General features: G+C 56.3%; 4 protein-coding genes across 4 annotated transcripts; 1 reads left to right on the top strand and 3 right to left on the bottom strand.

The window, feature by feature from the left end:
* Window positions 1–5,067: 5,067 nt before the first annotated feature.
* LOC144826986 (histone H2A type 2-C-like) lies at window positions 5,068–6,136 on the bottom strand. The gene has a single exon (XM_078685450.1). The coding sequence runs from the start codon at window positions 5,704–5,706 to the stop codon at window positions 5,308–5,310; it is 399 nt and encodes a 132-aa protein (XP_078541576.1). The 5' UTR covers window positions 5,707–6,136; the 3' UTR covers window positions 5,068–5,307.
* LOC144827890 (histone H2B 1.2-like) lies at window positions 5,991–6,371 on the top strand. The gene has a single exon (XM_078686051.1). It carries the CDS (start codon window positions 5,991–5,993, stop codon window positions 6,369–6,371), a length of 381 nt encoding a protein of 126 aa, XP_078542177.1.
* Window positions 6,372–7,318: 947 nt separating this feature from the next.
* Window positions 7,319–7,790, bottom strand: LOC144826985 (histone H3). Its single transcript, XM_078685449.1, has one exon. The coding sequence runs from the start codon at window positions 7,728–7,730 to the stop codon at window positions 7,320–7,322; it is 411 nt and encodes a 136-aa protein (XP_078541575.1). The 5' UTR covers window positions 7,731–7,790; the 3' UTR covers window position 7,319.
* Window positions 7,791–8,604: 814 nt separating this feature from the next.
* LOC144826984 (histone H1.3-like) lies at window positions 8,605–9,299 on the bottom strand. Its single transcript, XM_078685448.1, has one exon. It carries the CDS (start codon window positions 9,297–9,299, stop codon window positions 8,655–8,657), a length of 645 nt encoding a protein of 214 aa, XP_078541574.1. The 3' UTR covers window positions 8,605–8,654.
* Between the last annotated feature and the right edge of the window lie 1,746 nt (window positions 9,300–11,045).

Raw genomic sequence — 11,045 nt, 5'->3', positions numbered from 1 at the left:
CCCCTTGAAGCTTAACACCACCAAATGTCACAGGTGTCAGTAACATTTGTGCCTGGGGGCTGGAAGTAGGCCCAAGGCCTTGCAGGCCTTTCCTGATACTGTGAAGGGGTGAAATAGACTTTTTTGGGCATGTGGAGTGTTTTGCTTTAACACCTCTAGCCAGGGGGATAACCTGAAATCTTACCCTGCGCTGAGCTCCATAACCCTGGGTAGAAGGTGTGACTTCATCCCCTTGAAGCTTAACACCACCAAATGTCACAGGTATGAGTAACATTGGTGCCTGGAGGCTGGAAGTAGGCCCAAGGCCTTGCATGCCTTTCCTGATACTGTGAAGGGGTGAAATAGACTTTAATGGGCATGTGGAGTGTTTTGCTTTAACACCTCCAGCCAGGGGGATAACCTAAATTCTTACCCTGCGCTGAGCTCCATAACCCTGGGTAGAAAGTGTGACTTCATGCCCTTGAAGCTTAACACCACCAAATGTCACAGGTATCAGTAAAATTGGTGCCTGGGAGCTGGAAGAAGACCCATGGCCTTGCCGGCCTCATCTGACACTGTGAAGGGGTGACATACACTTTATTGGACTTTTGAAGTGTGTTGTTTTCACACCCCCAGCCAGGAGTATAACCCTAAATATTACCCTGCGCGGAGTTCCTTAGCCCTGGGTAGGAGGAGTGACTTTGTACCCTTGAAGCTGCAGGCTTCATAATGTCACAAGTATCACGAAAATAGGTGCCTGGAGGTCGGAAATGTGCCTATGGTCTTGCAGGCCTGGGTCTGATACTGTAAAGGGGTTAGATACAGTGTTGGAATAAATAACTCTTTCGTTTTCCCACCGCCAGCCAGGGATGGAACCTGAAATCTTACCCTGCGCGGGGCTCCATAGCCCAGGCTCGTAGGAGCAACTGTATCCCCTTTGAAGATTAACTCCGCCAAATGTTACAAGTATCCCTATAAGAGGTGTTTGGAGGCTAGGAATGGGCCCACAGCCTTGTGCTGATACTGTAACAGGGGGGTATCTCACCCTGCGCGGAGCTCCATAGCCCTGTGCAGAAATAGACACTTTGTGCCTGCAGGCTAGAAATGGGCTTGGGACACTGAAGGCTAGGATCTGATAATGCAAAGTGCTTTATATACCTTTTGAATGACGTTTATTTTTCTCCGCCTCCAGCCTAAGGGGAAATCCTGAAATATTACCCTAATCTGAGCTCCATAGCCCTATGTAGAAAAAGTGACTTAGTCCCCTAGAACCTAAACATTGAGCAAAATATATATATATTTTGTATAAACAGTTTTAAATGGGTAAATTGTACCCGGATCGGAGCTCCATAAGCCGGGTAGAAAAAGTGACTTTGGCCCCTTGAACCTAGAGTTATTTGAAGAAGAAAAAAAAATTGTATGTGTATATATTTTTTTTTATTTATTTATTTTGGACCACCTTCAGCTTAGGGGGAAAACCTGAAGTTTTACCCGGATCGGAGCTCCACATCCTCGGGTAGAAACAGTGACGTTGTCCCCTTGAACCTCAAGTTAGTTAAAAAAAAAAAAAAGTTTAGTTTTCTTTTTTTTTTGCCGACCTCCGGCTAAGGGGGAAAACCCGAAATTGTACCCGGATCGGAGCTCCCCAGCCCTGGGTAGAACAAGTGACTTTGTCCCCTTGAACCTAAGGAGACAGTAAAAAAAAAAAGTATATATAGTTTTTTTTGTTTTTTTTGCCGACCTCCAGCTAAGGGGGAAAACCGGAAATGTTACCCGAATCGGAGCTCACCAGCTCTGGGTAGGAAAAGTGACTTTGTCCCCTAGAACCTAAAGAGTTAGTAAAAAAATTTAAAAATGAGAATATATATATATTTTTTTTTTTTGACGACCTCCAGCTAAGGGGGAAATGTGGAAATTGTACCCGAATCAGAGCTCACCAGCCATGGCTAGAAACATGGCTTGAACATAAAGTTAGAAAAAAAGTGTATGTATCGTTTTTTTTTTTTGCCGACCTCCAGCTAAGGGGGAAATGCGGAAATTTTACCCGAATCGGAGCTCACCAGCCCTGGGTAGAAGTGGTGCCCACGTCCCCTTGAACCAAAATGTCCACACACAAAAAAGAAAAATACTGAAACCGCTGTTTAAAGGCCCAGAGGGACCCGTAAACGGACATGGTGGTTCACCACACAATTTCGGATCCCACACCCTCTTCCTATAGGCCTGCATGGGAACCCTACTTTATCGACTATTAAGCCCCAGGGCTTACAGCTCCTGGGTGGAAGACAAAGTTGGAGATAGCACGGCCGTTCCGCCGCCCAGCCATCTGGTCGCCGTAGCTGACTGGGCTATCTGGTCGCCGACCAGATGGCCCAGTGATCTGCGGCGACCAGATGGCCGGGCGGCGAAATGGCCGCGCTAACTCCAACTTTGTCTCCCAGCCAGGCGCTGTAAGCCCCCACTACGTGGGGGGCTTAATAGTCGGTGAACTGCGTGACTCGTGGGGCCCTGAGCCGGGCTAAACCCACCGTAGGTCCCCAGTCCAGGGCTCCATGATGGCAGGCCCCTGGACCGGGCTGAACCTGCCTTATCTCCCCTGTGAAGGACTCCAGGATAACGTGACCCTGGGACGGGCTAAACACCAATTAGGTCCCCAGGCCAGGGCTCCGTGATGGCAGGCCCCTGGACCGGGCTGAACCTACCTTAGGTCCCCAGTCCAGGGCTCCATGATGGCAGGCCCCTGGACCGGGCTGAACCCACCTTCGGTCCCCAGACAAGGGCTCCATGATGGCGGGCCCCTGGGCCGGGCTAAACCCACCGTAGGTCCCCAGTCCAGGGCTCCATGATGGCAGGCCCCTGGACCGGGCTGAACCCACCTTATGTCCCCAGTCCAGGCTCCATTATGGCGGGCCCCTGGGCTGGGCTAAACCTGCCTTATCTCCCCAGTGAAGGGCTCCAGGCTAACGGGACCCTGGGACGGGCTAAACACGCCTTAGGTCCCCAGGCAAGGGCTCCATGATGGCGGGTCCCTGGTCCGGGCTAAACCCACCATAGGTCCCCAGGCAAGGGCTCCATGATGGCGGGCCACTGGTCCGAGCTAAACCCACCGTAGGTCCCCTGTCAAGGGCTCCATGATGGCGGGCCCCTGGGCCGGGCTAAACCTGCCTTATCTCCCCAGTGAAGGGCTCCAGGATAACGGGACCCTGGGACGGGCTAAGCCCACCATAGGTCCCCAGTCCAGGGCTCCATGATGGCAGGCCCCTGGACCGGGCTGAACCTGCCTTATCTCCCCAGTTAAGGGCTCCATGATGGCAGGCCACTGGACCGGGCTGAACCCACCTTAGGTCCCCAGTCCAGGGCTCCATGATGGCAGGCCCCTGGACCGGGCTGAACCCACTTTAGGTGCCCAGTCCAGGGCTCCGTGATGGCGGGCCCCTGGGCCGGGCTAAACACGCCTTAGGTCCCCAGTTTAGGGCTCCAGGATAACGGGACCCTGGGACGGGCTAAGCCCACCATAGGTCGACAGGCAAGGGCTCCATGATGGCGGGCCCCTGGGCCGGGCTAAACCTGCCTTATCTGGCCAGTGAAGGCTCCAGGCTAACGGAACCCTGGGACGGGCTAAGCCCACCATAGGCCATGATGGCAGGCCCCTGGACCGGGCTGAACCCACCGTAGGTCCCCAGACAAGGGGTACATAATGGCGGGCACCTGGGCCGGTCTAAACACCCCCTTAGTTCCGCAGGGAAGGGTTCCAGCATGGCGGGCTCGTGGGCCGGGCAAAAGCCCCCCATGGTCCCCAGTCCAGGGCTCCAGGATGGCGTGCCCCTGGTCCGGTCTAAACACCCCCTTAGGGACCCAGTCCAGGGCTCCTGGGCCACGGGACAGCGCCCGACATGGTAGGGTGGCACCGGAGCAAATCCCCTCGTATTGGGCTAGCGAGTAGCCGATCCCGGCTCTGCGGCAACAATAGTGCATAGACACAGCTCTCCCATGACATCGTGGTCGGCTCTTAAAAGAGCCTTTGGGTTGGTGTTTTGCGTTATTTTCCGTGGGCAAGTCGAGTGTTTAACCGCCGAATCCGTAGAGGGTGCGGCCCTGGCGCTTCAGGGCATAGACCACATCCATGGCGGTGACGGTCTTCCTCTTGGCGTGCTCGGTGTAGGTGACGGCATCCCGGATCACGTTCTCCAGGAAAACCTTGAGCACCCCGCGGGTCTCCTCGTAGATGAGGCCGGAGATGCGCTTGACTCGCCACGGCGCGCCAGGCGGCGAATGGCCGGCTTGGTGATGCCCTGGATGTTGTCCCGGAGCACCTTGCGGTGCCTCTTGGCGCCGCCTTTGCCGAGCCCCTTCCCTCCTTTGCCGCGTCCAGACATGTTCTCCTCTCGGTGCTGTGAGCAGAAATGAAGTCTCGACCAGCAGCGGCTGCTTATATGGAGGAGCAGCGGACCCGCGCGGGAGCCCTGTGACGATACCCTGTGAGGCGGGAGAGCCCGGCCACGGCCCGCCCTCCGCAGGGAGCGGGGGCTGGAGAGGCCGTTGCCGTTTGAAAAAGAGCGGGCTCCCAGCCCGCCTTTGTTATGGGTTGGCTCAGCAGCTGCCGCCGGTGCGCAGATCACAGTCAAACACACGCAAGCACCTACCTTCCCGGCCCGCCTAAACCTCCCGTTCCTTTCCCCCTCCCAATATGAACAGCCTCGGGCATGTTTTAATGGAGCCCACACACTCACCGACACCACCCCGCTGTGTTTGGCCGCCTGCAACCTAGTAACACTGCCCACATCTCGCTCCCGGCTGGGGCAAGCCTGCACAAGGTGTCCCCCAAAAATGAAAAAAATATACATGTATATATTGATTGAAAAAGAGCGCGCTCCCAGCCCGCCTCTTTGTCAGGGGCTCCCGATCGGGCTCAGCAGCTGCCGCCGGTGCACTGATCACAGTCAAACACGCACACTCCTCCGTTCCAGGCCCCCACTTGTCACCGCGGCCCGCCTAACCCTCGCGTTCGGTGCCCGCTCGGCTGGGGCAAGTCTGCAAAAATGTGTCCCTGAATATTCAAATTATACATGTATATACAAAAAAAAAAAAAAAATCAAAAACATTAATATGGTCGGCCTCATGCTAGGCTTTGGGACGGGACAACATTAAAGTGTACGGCCAGAGCTTGGGCATGCCCCCCCTATGAAGCTACGGTGCGGTGCGGGCGCTGCCGCACCTATGAAGCCGCCAGAGTAACACCTCGGCACGGATACGCTCTTTGATGGAGTCTGTGGATGGCCCTGAAAAGAACCTTTGTGTTTAGGGTGTGTTTCCACGGGGGTCTGCGGGCCTTTACTTGCTTGCTTTGCCCTGTGCCTTGTGGCTCTCGGTTTTCTTGGGCAGCAGCACGGCCTGGATGTTGGGCAGGACTCCTCCCTGGGCGATGGTGACTCGGCCCAGCAGCTTGTTCAGCTCCTCGTCGTTGCGGATGGCCAACTGGAGGTGTCTGGGGATGATGCGGGTCTTCTTGTTGTCCCGGGCGGCGTTGCCGGCCAGCTCCAGGATCTCAGCGGTCAGGTACTCCAGCACTGCAGCCAGATAGACGGGGGCACCGGCGCCCACCCTCTCGGCGTAGCTTCCCTTCCGGAGCAGCCTGTGCACACGGCCCACGGGAAACTGGAGCCCGGCTCTGGAAGAGCGTGTCTTGGCCTTGGCGCGGGCCTTTCCTCCCTGCTTTCCTCTTCCAGACATGGCGATCGATCTAGGGTCTCAGTCACACAACAGAGAGAAGAATACTTCTCTTTCTGCTGGACTCGGTAATATAAAGACTTCGAGAGCGTCTGATTGGTTGACAGCTAGGCGCTGACAGTACTTCTCATTGGAGGAGGGCTTAACATAGGAAGTGGGGAGCCTGCCAATGAGAAGAGAGAGCTGGGAAGGAGACTGCTTTGCAGGCCAAGCCCATAAATACAAGTGCCGGGCCCTCCTTCCGTATTTCTTTCGGCTTCACAGCAAGCAGTGAAAGAGCGTCCACCATGCCTGAACCAGCCAAGTCCGCGCCGGCTCCCAAGAAGGGCTCTAAGAAAGCGCTCTCCAAGCCGCCCAAGAAGGACGGGAAGAAGCGCAGGAAAAGCAGGAAGGAAAGCTATGCCATCTACATTTACAAAGTGATGAAGCAGGTGCACCCAGATACCGGCATTTCCTCCAAGGCCATGGGCATCATGAACTCCTTCGTGAACGACATCTTCGAGCGCATCGCTAACGAGTCTTCCAAACTGGCTCTCTACAACTCGCGGCGCACCATCACCTCCCGGGAGATCCAGACTGCAGTCCGCCTTCTGCTGCCCGGAGAGCTGGCCAAGCACGCCGTGTCGGAGGGCACCAAGGCCGTCACCAAGTACACCAGCGCCAAGTAAGGCTTCGAGGCGCATCACCAACAAACACAACGGCTCTTTTAAGGGCCAATCACTTCCTCCTTTTAAGAGCTAATGTGCTTCTGTTATCACTTGAGAAATATGTGTTTTAGAAGGGTAATGTTGAGTGCAGAAAGGCCCGCTCTCACGGGGCTTGCTGCAGACCGAGGGCCGACAGAGCAGGCAACCCGTTTTGCCTCTTTAAATTAACATATTCCTATGAATGAGCCCTCGTTGGGACCAAGTGTCACATAAGCACTGTAACGATGAGGTTAAATAAACCCACTGGGAATTCGCGCATCTGCCCTTGGGCTTATTCTTTTCCATGTATGGGGCGAACAGTGTTTGTGTGAGCCGGTTTAACGTTGTGTTAGTACTTTTAAGACCCTGGGGAACGGCTATAATCCGCCCCGGGGCAAACGTTCCTGAAATCGGACACATGAACCCGATGTACTGGCAGCACAGATGCGCTATAGCGCTGGCTTGTGACCAGCGGATCCCTACACAACCCTCTACCCCCAAATAAGCGCTCTATTAAATGAAGGACACATTTAAGAGGTGTTTGTGCACTGTGAACACGGAGTGCTCCGGTTCCCCCCCAGAGCCGGTATAAGTTGCCCAGTACTCGAGGTACTCTCAGAACCCGACGTACCGGGAGCACAGATGCCCCATAGTGCTGGCTTGTGACCCGCGGATCCCGACCACAACCCTCCACCCAAACAACGCTTTAAAATGAAGGACACATTGGAGAGGTGTTTGTGCACTGTGAACACAGAGTGCTCTGGTTTCTCCAGAGCCGGCGGTATAAGTTGCCCAGTGCTCGAGGTACTCACAGCCCACCCTCCCTAACCTGTAAAACACGTGCCATGACAGATAAGATAAGCTCGTAGGTGACAGGGTGGTGGCCCTTAAAAGAGCCGTTGTGGTGGTTGTCCGGGTCGGTCTGTCGCCTTAGGCCCTCTCGCCTCGGATGCGACGTGCCAGCTGGATGTCCTTGGGCATGATGGTCACCCTCTTGGCGTGGATGGCGCACAGGTTGGTGTCCTCGAAGAGCCCGACCAGGTAGGCCTCGCTGGCCTCCTGCAGGGCCATGACGGCGGAGCTCTGGAAGCGCAGGTCGGTCTTGAAGTCCTGGGCGATCTCCCTCACCAGGCGCTGGAAGGGCAGCTTGCGGATGAGGAGCTCGGTGGACTTCTGGTAGCGGCGGATCTCGCGGAGGGCCACGGTGCCGGGCCGGTAGCGGTGAGGCTTCTTGACGCCGCCGGTGGCAGGCGCGCTCTTGCGGGCAGCCTTGGTGGCCAGCTGCTTGCGGGGCGCTTTGCCGCCGGTGGACTTGCGGGCTGTCTGCTTGGTGCGGGCCATGGCGGGAGCGGTCTCTCTCGGCGAAGGCAGAGAAGAATGGCGTCGAACGGGGAAAGAGCCCTATTTATGTCCTCACAGACGGAGGGCTGCTCTGGTTGGCTGAGGAGACCGCCCCACGTTCGAAAATAGCCCGCGGTGTGCAATGATTGGTTACTGGACTGGAGGCTGCAGCCTAGCTGTCCAATGAGCTGTGGATAAAAGAGAACCCTCCGGTTGGATGATGTAGCCGGAGCCCGCGCCCCGGCCAGCCTTTGTCTCCGTGTCCGTCCATCCGCTGGTGGTCCACCCGACCCCGGTCAGCCGGGAGAGGAGCCCGAGATGTCATGAGCACGCCGCCCTGGAACACTCCCCGTTACCTGCGCTCGATGGAAAGTTCACAATCGTCTGCTTTATGCAGACACTATGTCGAGTTTGCCCGGGTACAGTGAAAGCACCAACACACACACACACACACACGTTAGCACACGTTTATAATAAACTGAGGTCTCATAACTCCCAGACCCCCTTTTACCCGCCCCATGTCACCCTGGAGCACGCAGTGCCCTGCGCTCCATTTAAAGTTCACAATCGTCTGCTTTATGCATACACTATGTCGAGTCTGCCCGGGTACAGTGAAAGCACCGAGACACAAACACGTAAGTATTGCACATGTACTATGAACGGAGGTCTTATAACTCCCGGACCCCCTTGTTTTCTATGTGATAACGATTTCAATCCACTCAGCACCGAAAGAGCCGTTTTATATGGCCAAGATCACACGCAGCACTCGCCTGTGAAACGGTGCGCTGGGATGTTTTGTGCGGTTTATTTTTGGAAAAGTGGGGCATTGGGTGGGTGCAAAGGTGGGGATGAACACGCTCTCTTCTAGACAGGGTGGTGGCCCTTAAAAGAGCCTTTGTGTTTGCAGTGTCTCGGTGCAAGCCCTTACTTCTTCTTGGGTGCTGCCTTTTTGGGCTTGGCTGCTTTGGGCTTGGCTGCCTTGGGTTTGACTACCTTGGCAGGGCTTTTCTTGGCTACTTTGGGCTTCGCCGCCTTGGCTTTCGCTGGGCTCTTGGCAGCCTTCTTGGCGGGGGCAGCCTTGGGCTTCTTGGGGCTCTTGGCTGCCGCCGGCTTCTTGACCTTCTTCGGGCTCTTCTTGACCCCCGCGGGAGCCTTTTTGGGCTTCTTGGCGGCAGGGGCAGCTTTCTTGGCCGCTGGCTTCTTGGTGGCTGTCTTCTTTGCCGCCTTCTTGCCCACCAGCTGCTTCTTGTTCACCTTGAAGGAGCCGGAGGCCCCGGTGCCCTTCAGCTGGGCTAGGGCGCCTTTGCTGACCAGGCTCTTCAGGGAGACCTTTACTCGGCCCTTGTTCTTGTCCGCATCGTAGCCGGCGGCGAGCAGCCCCTTCTTCAGGGCCGACAGGGAGACTCCCTTCCTCTCGGCCGAGGCAGTCACCACCTTCATAATCATGTCGGACACGCTGGGACCGGAAGGCTTCTTGGCCTTGGAGGCCCCCGCTGCTTTCTTCTGCTGCTTCTTCTTGGGGGCGACCTCAGCGGGAGGAGCCGCGACGGCGGGAGCGGTTTCTGCCATTGTAATGCAAGTCTGGGCGCAGGCACGGTCAGAGAACAGAAATGTACCGCCCGAGCCGAGCCCCGTGCATATATAGGGAGGAGCCAGCCCCTGATTGGTCCCGGGGAGAGAGGGCTGTGCGAGGCGCACTCGGCTCCCTGCTCCCAGCTGACTTTTGTGTTTCCTACCATCGGAATAACTAAGTTTTAAAACACAATCACTGAAACACACGCTCCCAGGCACACATGAAAAGAAGCCCAGCTTCAGCCCCTTCCCGCCCCCGCCCCCGTTTCAGCTGCCCCCGTCCTCAGAGGCTCGTAATGCCCCGTGGATCTCTGCCCTCCCCCGATGGCTGACGCCTCCGTGCCTGGAATCCCGGGCCCCGGGCCCCTTTTCCCCGGTCCACCCTCGCGCTCCGAGGCCGGGAGCGGCGGCCCGCGGGCGGGAGGGGCCTCCTGCAGGGAGCGGGCCCTGTGGCGGCGCAGTGGGGCTCCGGGGGCCGCGGGGAACGGGTTCTGGAACTGGCCGAAGTAACACAGGGCTCCGCCGGCCGAGCGCGGGGAGTGGAGACAATGCCCGGGGTCCAGGGGGGCCCTCGCCGCGCGCCTGCACCCTCGGCTGTGGCACCCACGAGTCGGGGGCAGCCGGGGGACTTTCACAAGCAGCGGGGCACGGTCCGGGCTCAGGCATCACCAGGGTGCTGCGCGCTGATAGCTGCACATGCAAGCAGAGGGCATTCACTGCCAAGGGCCGAGCTGGAGGAGACGGGCGCAGACTCAACATCATAAGCACACAGTGGCACGGTGAAGGCAGGCGGCCGAGTTAGGCCTGCATGATTAACGGCACCCCGAGGGAGAGCAGAGGGTGTGAATGCACCTGAAATGGTGACCCCCCCCAGTACCTGCATGGAGGCACTCTGCTGAGCTGCTTTTTTACAGCTGGAGTTAGGTTTTTTACCACTCAGGTGACGTACGTAGAAGGGAACCGACCTTAACAACGCGGTCAAAACACGTGACTATCACTGTTGTAGTGAGCCCGATTGCTGGCGTGGGGACCACTCCTGAATCAAATGGTCTGTCAAGAGAGCGAACAGTGCCCACGAATCAGATTCTGCGCCTGGCAGCCTGATTGAGATCTACTGCTAATTACAGGCTTTCGCTTTGGATGTAGGCAGAGGGAACCAAAAATAAAACACTTCACATAGTCCAAAACGTATATGAACACCATTCACAGTTTCAGATCTTAGCCTTCAGGTACTCTGGCCCATCCCTAGCTTGTCACTGGTATCACTAAAACTGGTGCCTGGGGCCTGGAAACACACCCAAGGCCTTGCAGGTCTTTCCTGATACTGTGAAGGGGTGAAATAAATGTTATTGGGCATGTGAGGTGTTTTGCTTTAACACCTCCATCCAGGGGGATGACCTGAATCCTTACCCTGCGCTGAGCTCCATAACCCTGGGTTGAAGGTGTGACTTCATCCCCTTGAAGCTTAACACCACCACATGTCACAGGTATCAGTAACATTGGTGCCTGGAGGCTGGAAGTAGGCACAAGGCCTTGCAGGCCTTTCCTGATACTGCGAAGGGGTGAAATACAATTTATTGGGCATGTGAAGTGTTTTGCTTTAACACCTCCAGCCAGGGAGGATAACCTAAAATCTTACCCTGCGTTGAGCTCCATAACCCTGGGTAGAAAGTGTGACTTCATCCCCTTGAAGTTTAACACCACCAAATGTCACAGGTATCAGTAAAATTGGTGCCTGGATGC

This window comes from Lissotriton helveticus, chromosome 4_1 (genome assembly GCF_964261635.1).
Source record: "Lissotriton helveticus chromosome 4_1, aLisHel1.1, whole genome shotgun sequence".
Taxonomy (NCBI): domain Eukaryota; kingdom Metazoa; phylum Chordata; class Amphibia; order Caudata; family Salamandridae; genus Lissotriton; species Lissotriton helveticus.
This window is presented reverse-complemented; position numbering and strand designations above follow the sequence as displayed.

Excerpts from the sequence above, each read along its gene's own strand:
- LOC144827890 (XM_078686051.1), top strand. The coding sequence starts at position 5,991 with ATGCCTGAACCAGCCAAGTCCGCGCCGGCTCCCAAGAAGGGCTCTAAG.
- LOC144826985 (XM_078685449.1), bottom strand. The coding sequence starts at position 7,730 with ATGGCCCGCACCAAGCAGACAGCCCGCAAGTCCACCGGCGGCAAAGCG.
- LOC144826986 (XM_078685450.1), bottom strand. The coding sequence starts at position 5,706 with ATGTCTGGAAGAGGAAAGCAGGGAGGAAAGGCCCGCGCCAAGGCCAAG.
- LOC144826984 (XM_078685448.1), bottom strand. The coding sequence starts at position 9,299 with ATGGCAGAAACCGCTCCCGCCGTCGCGGCTCCTCCCGCTGAGGTCGCC.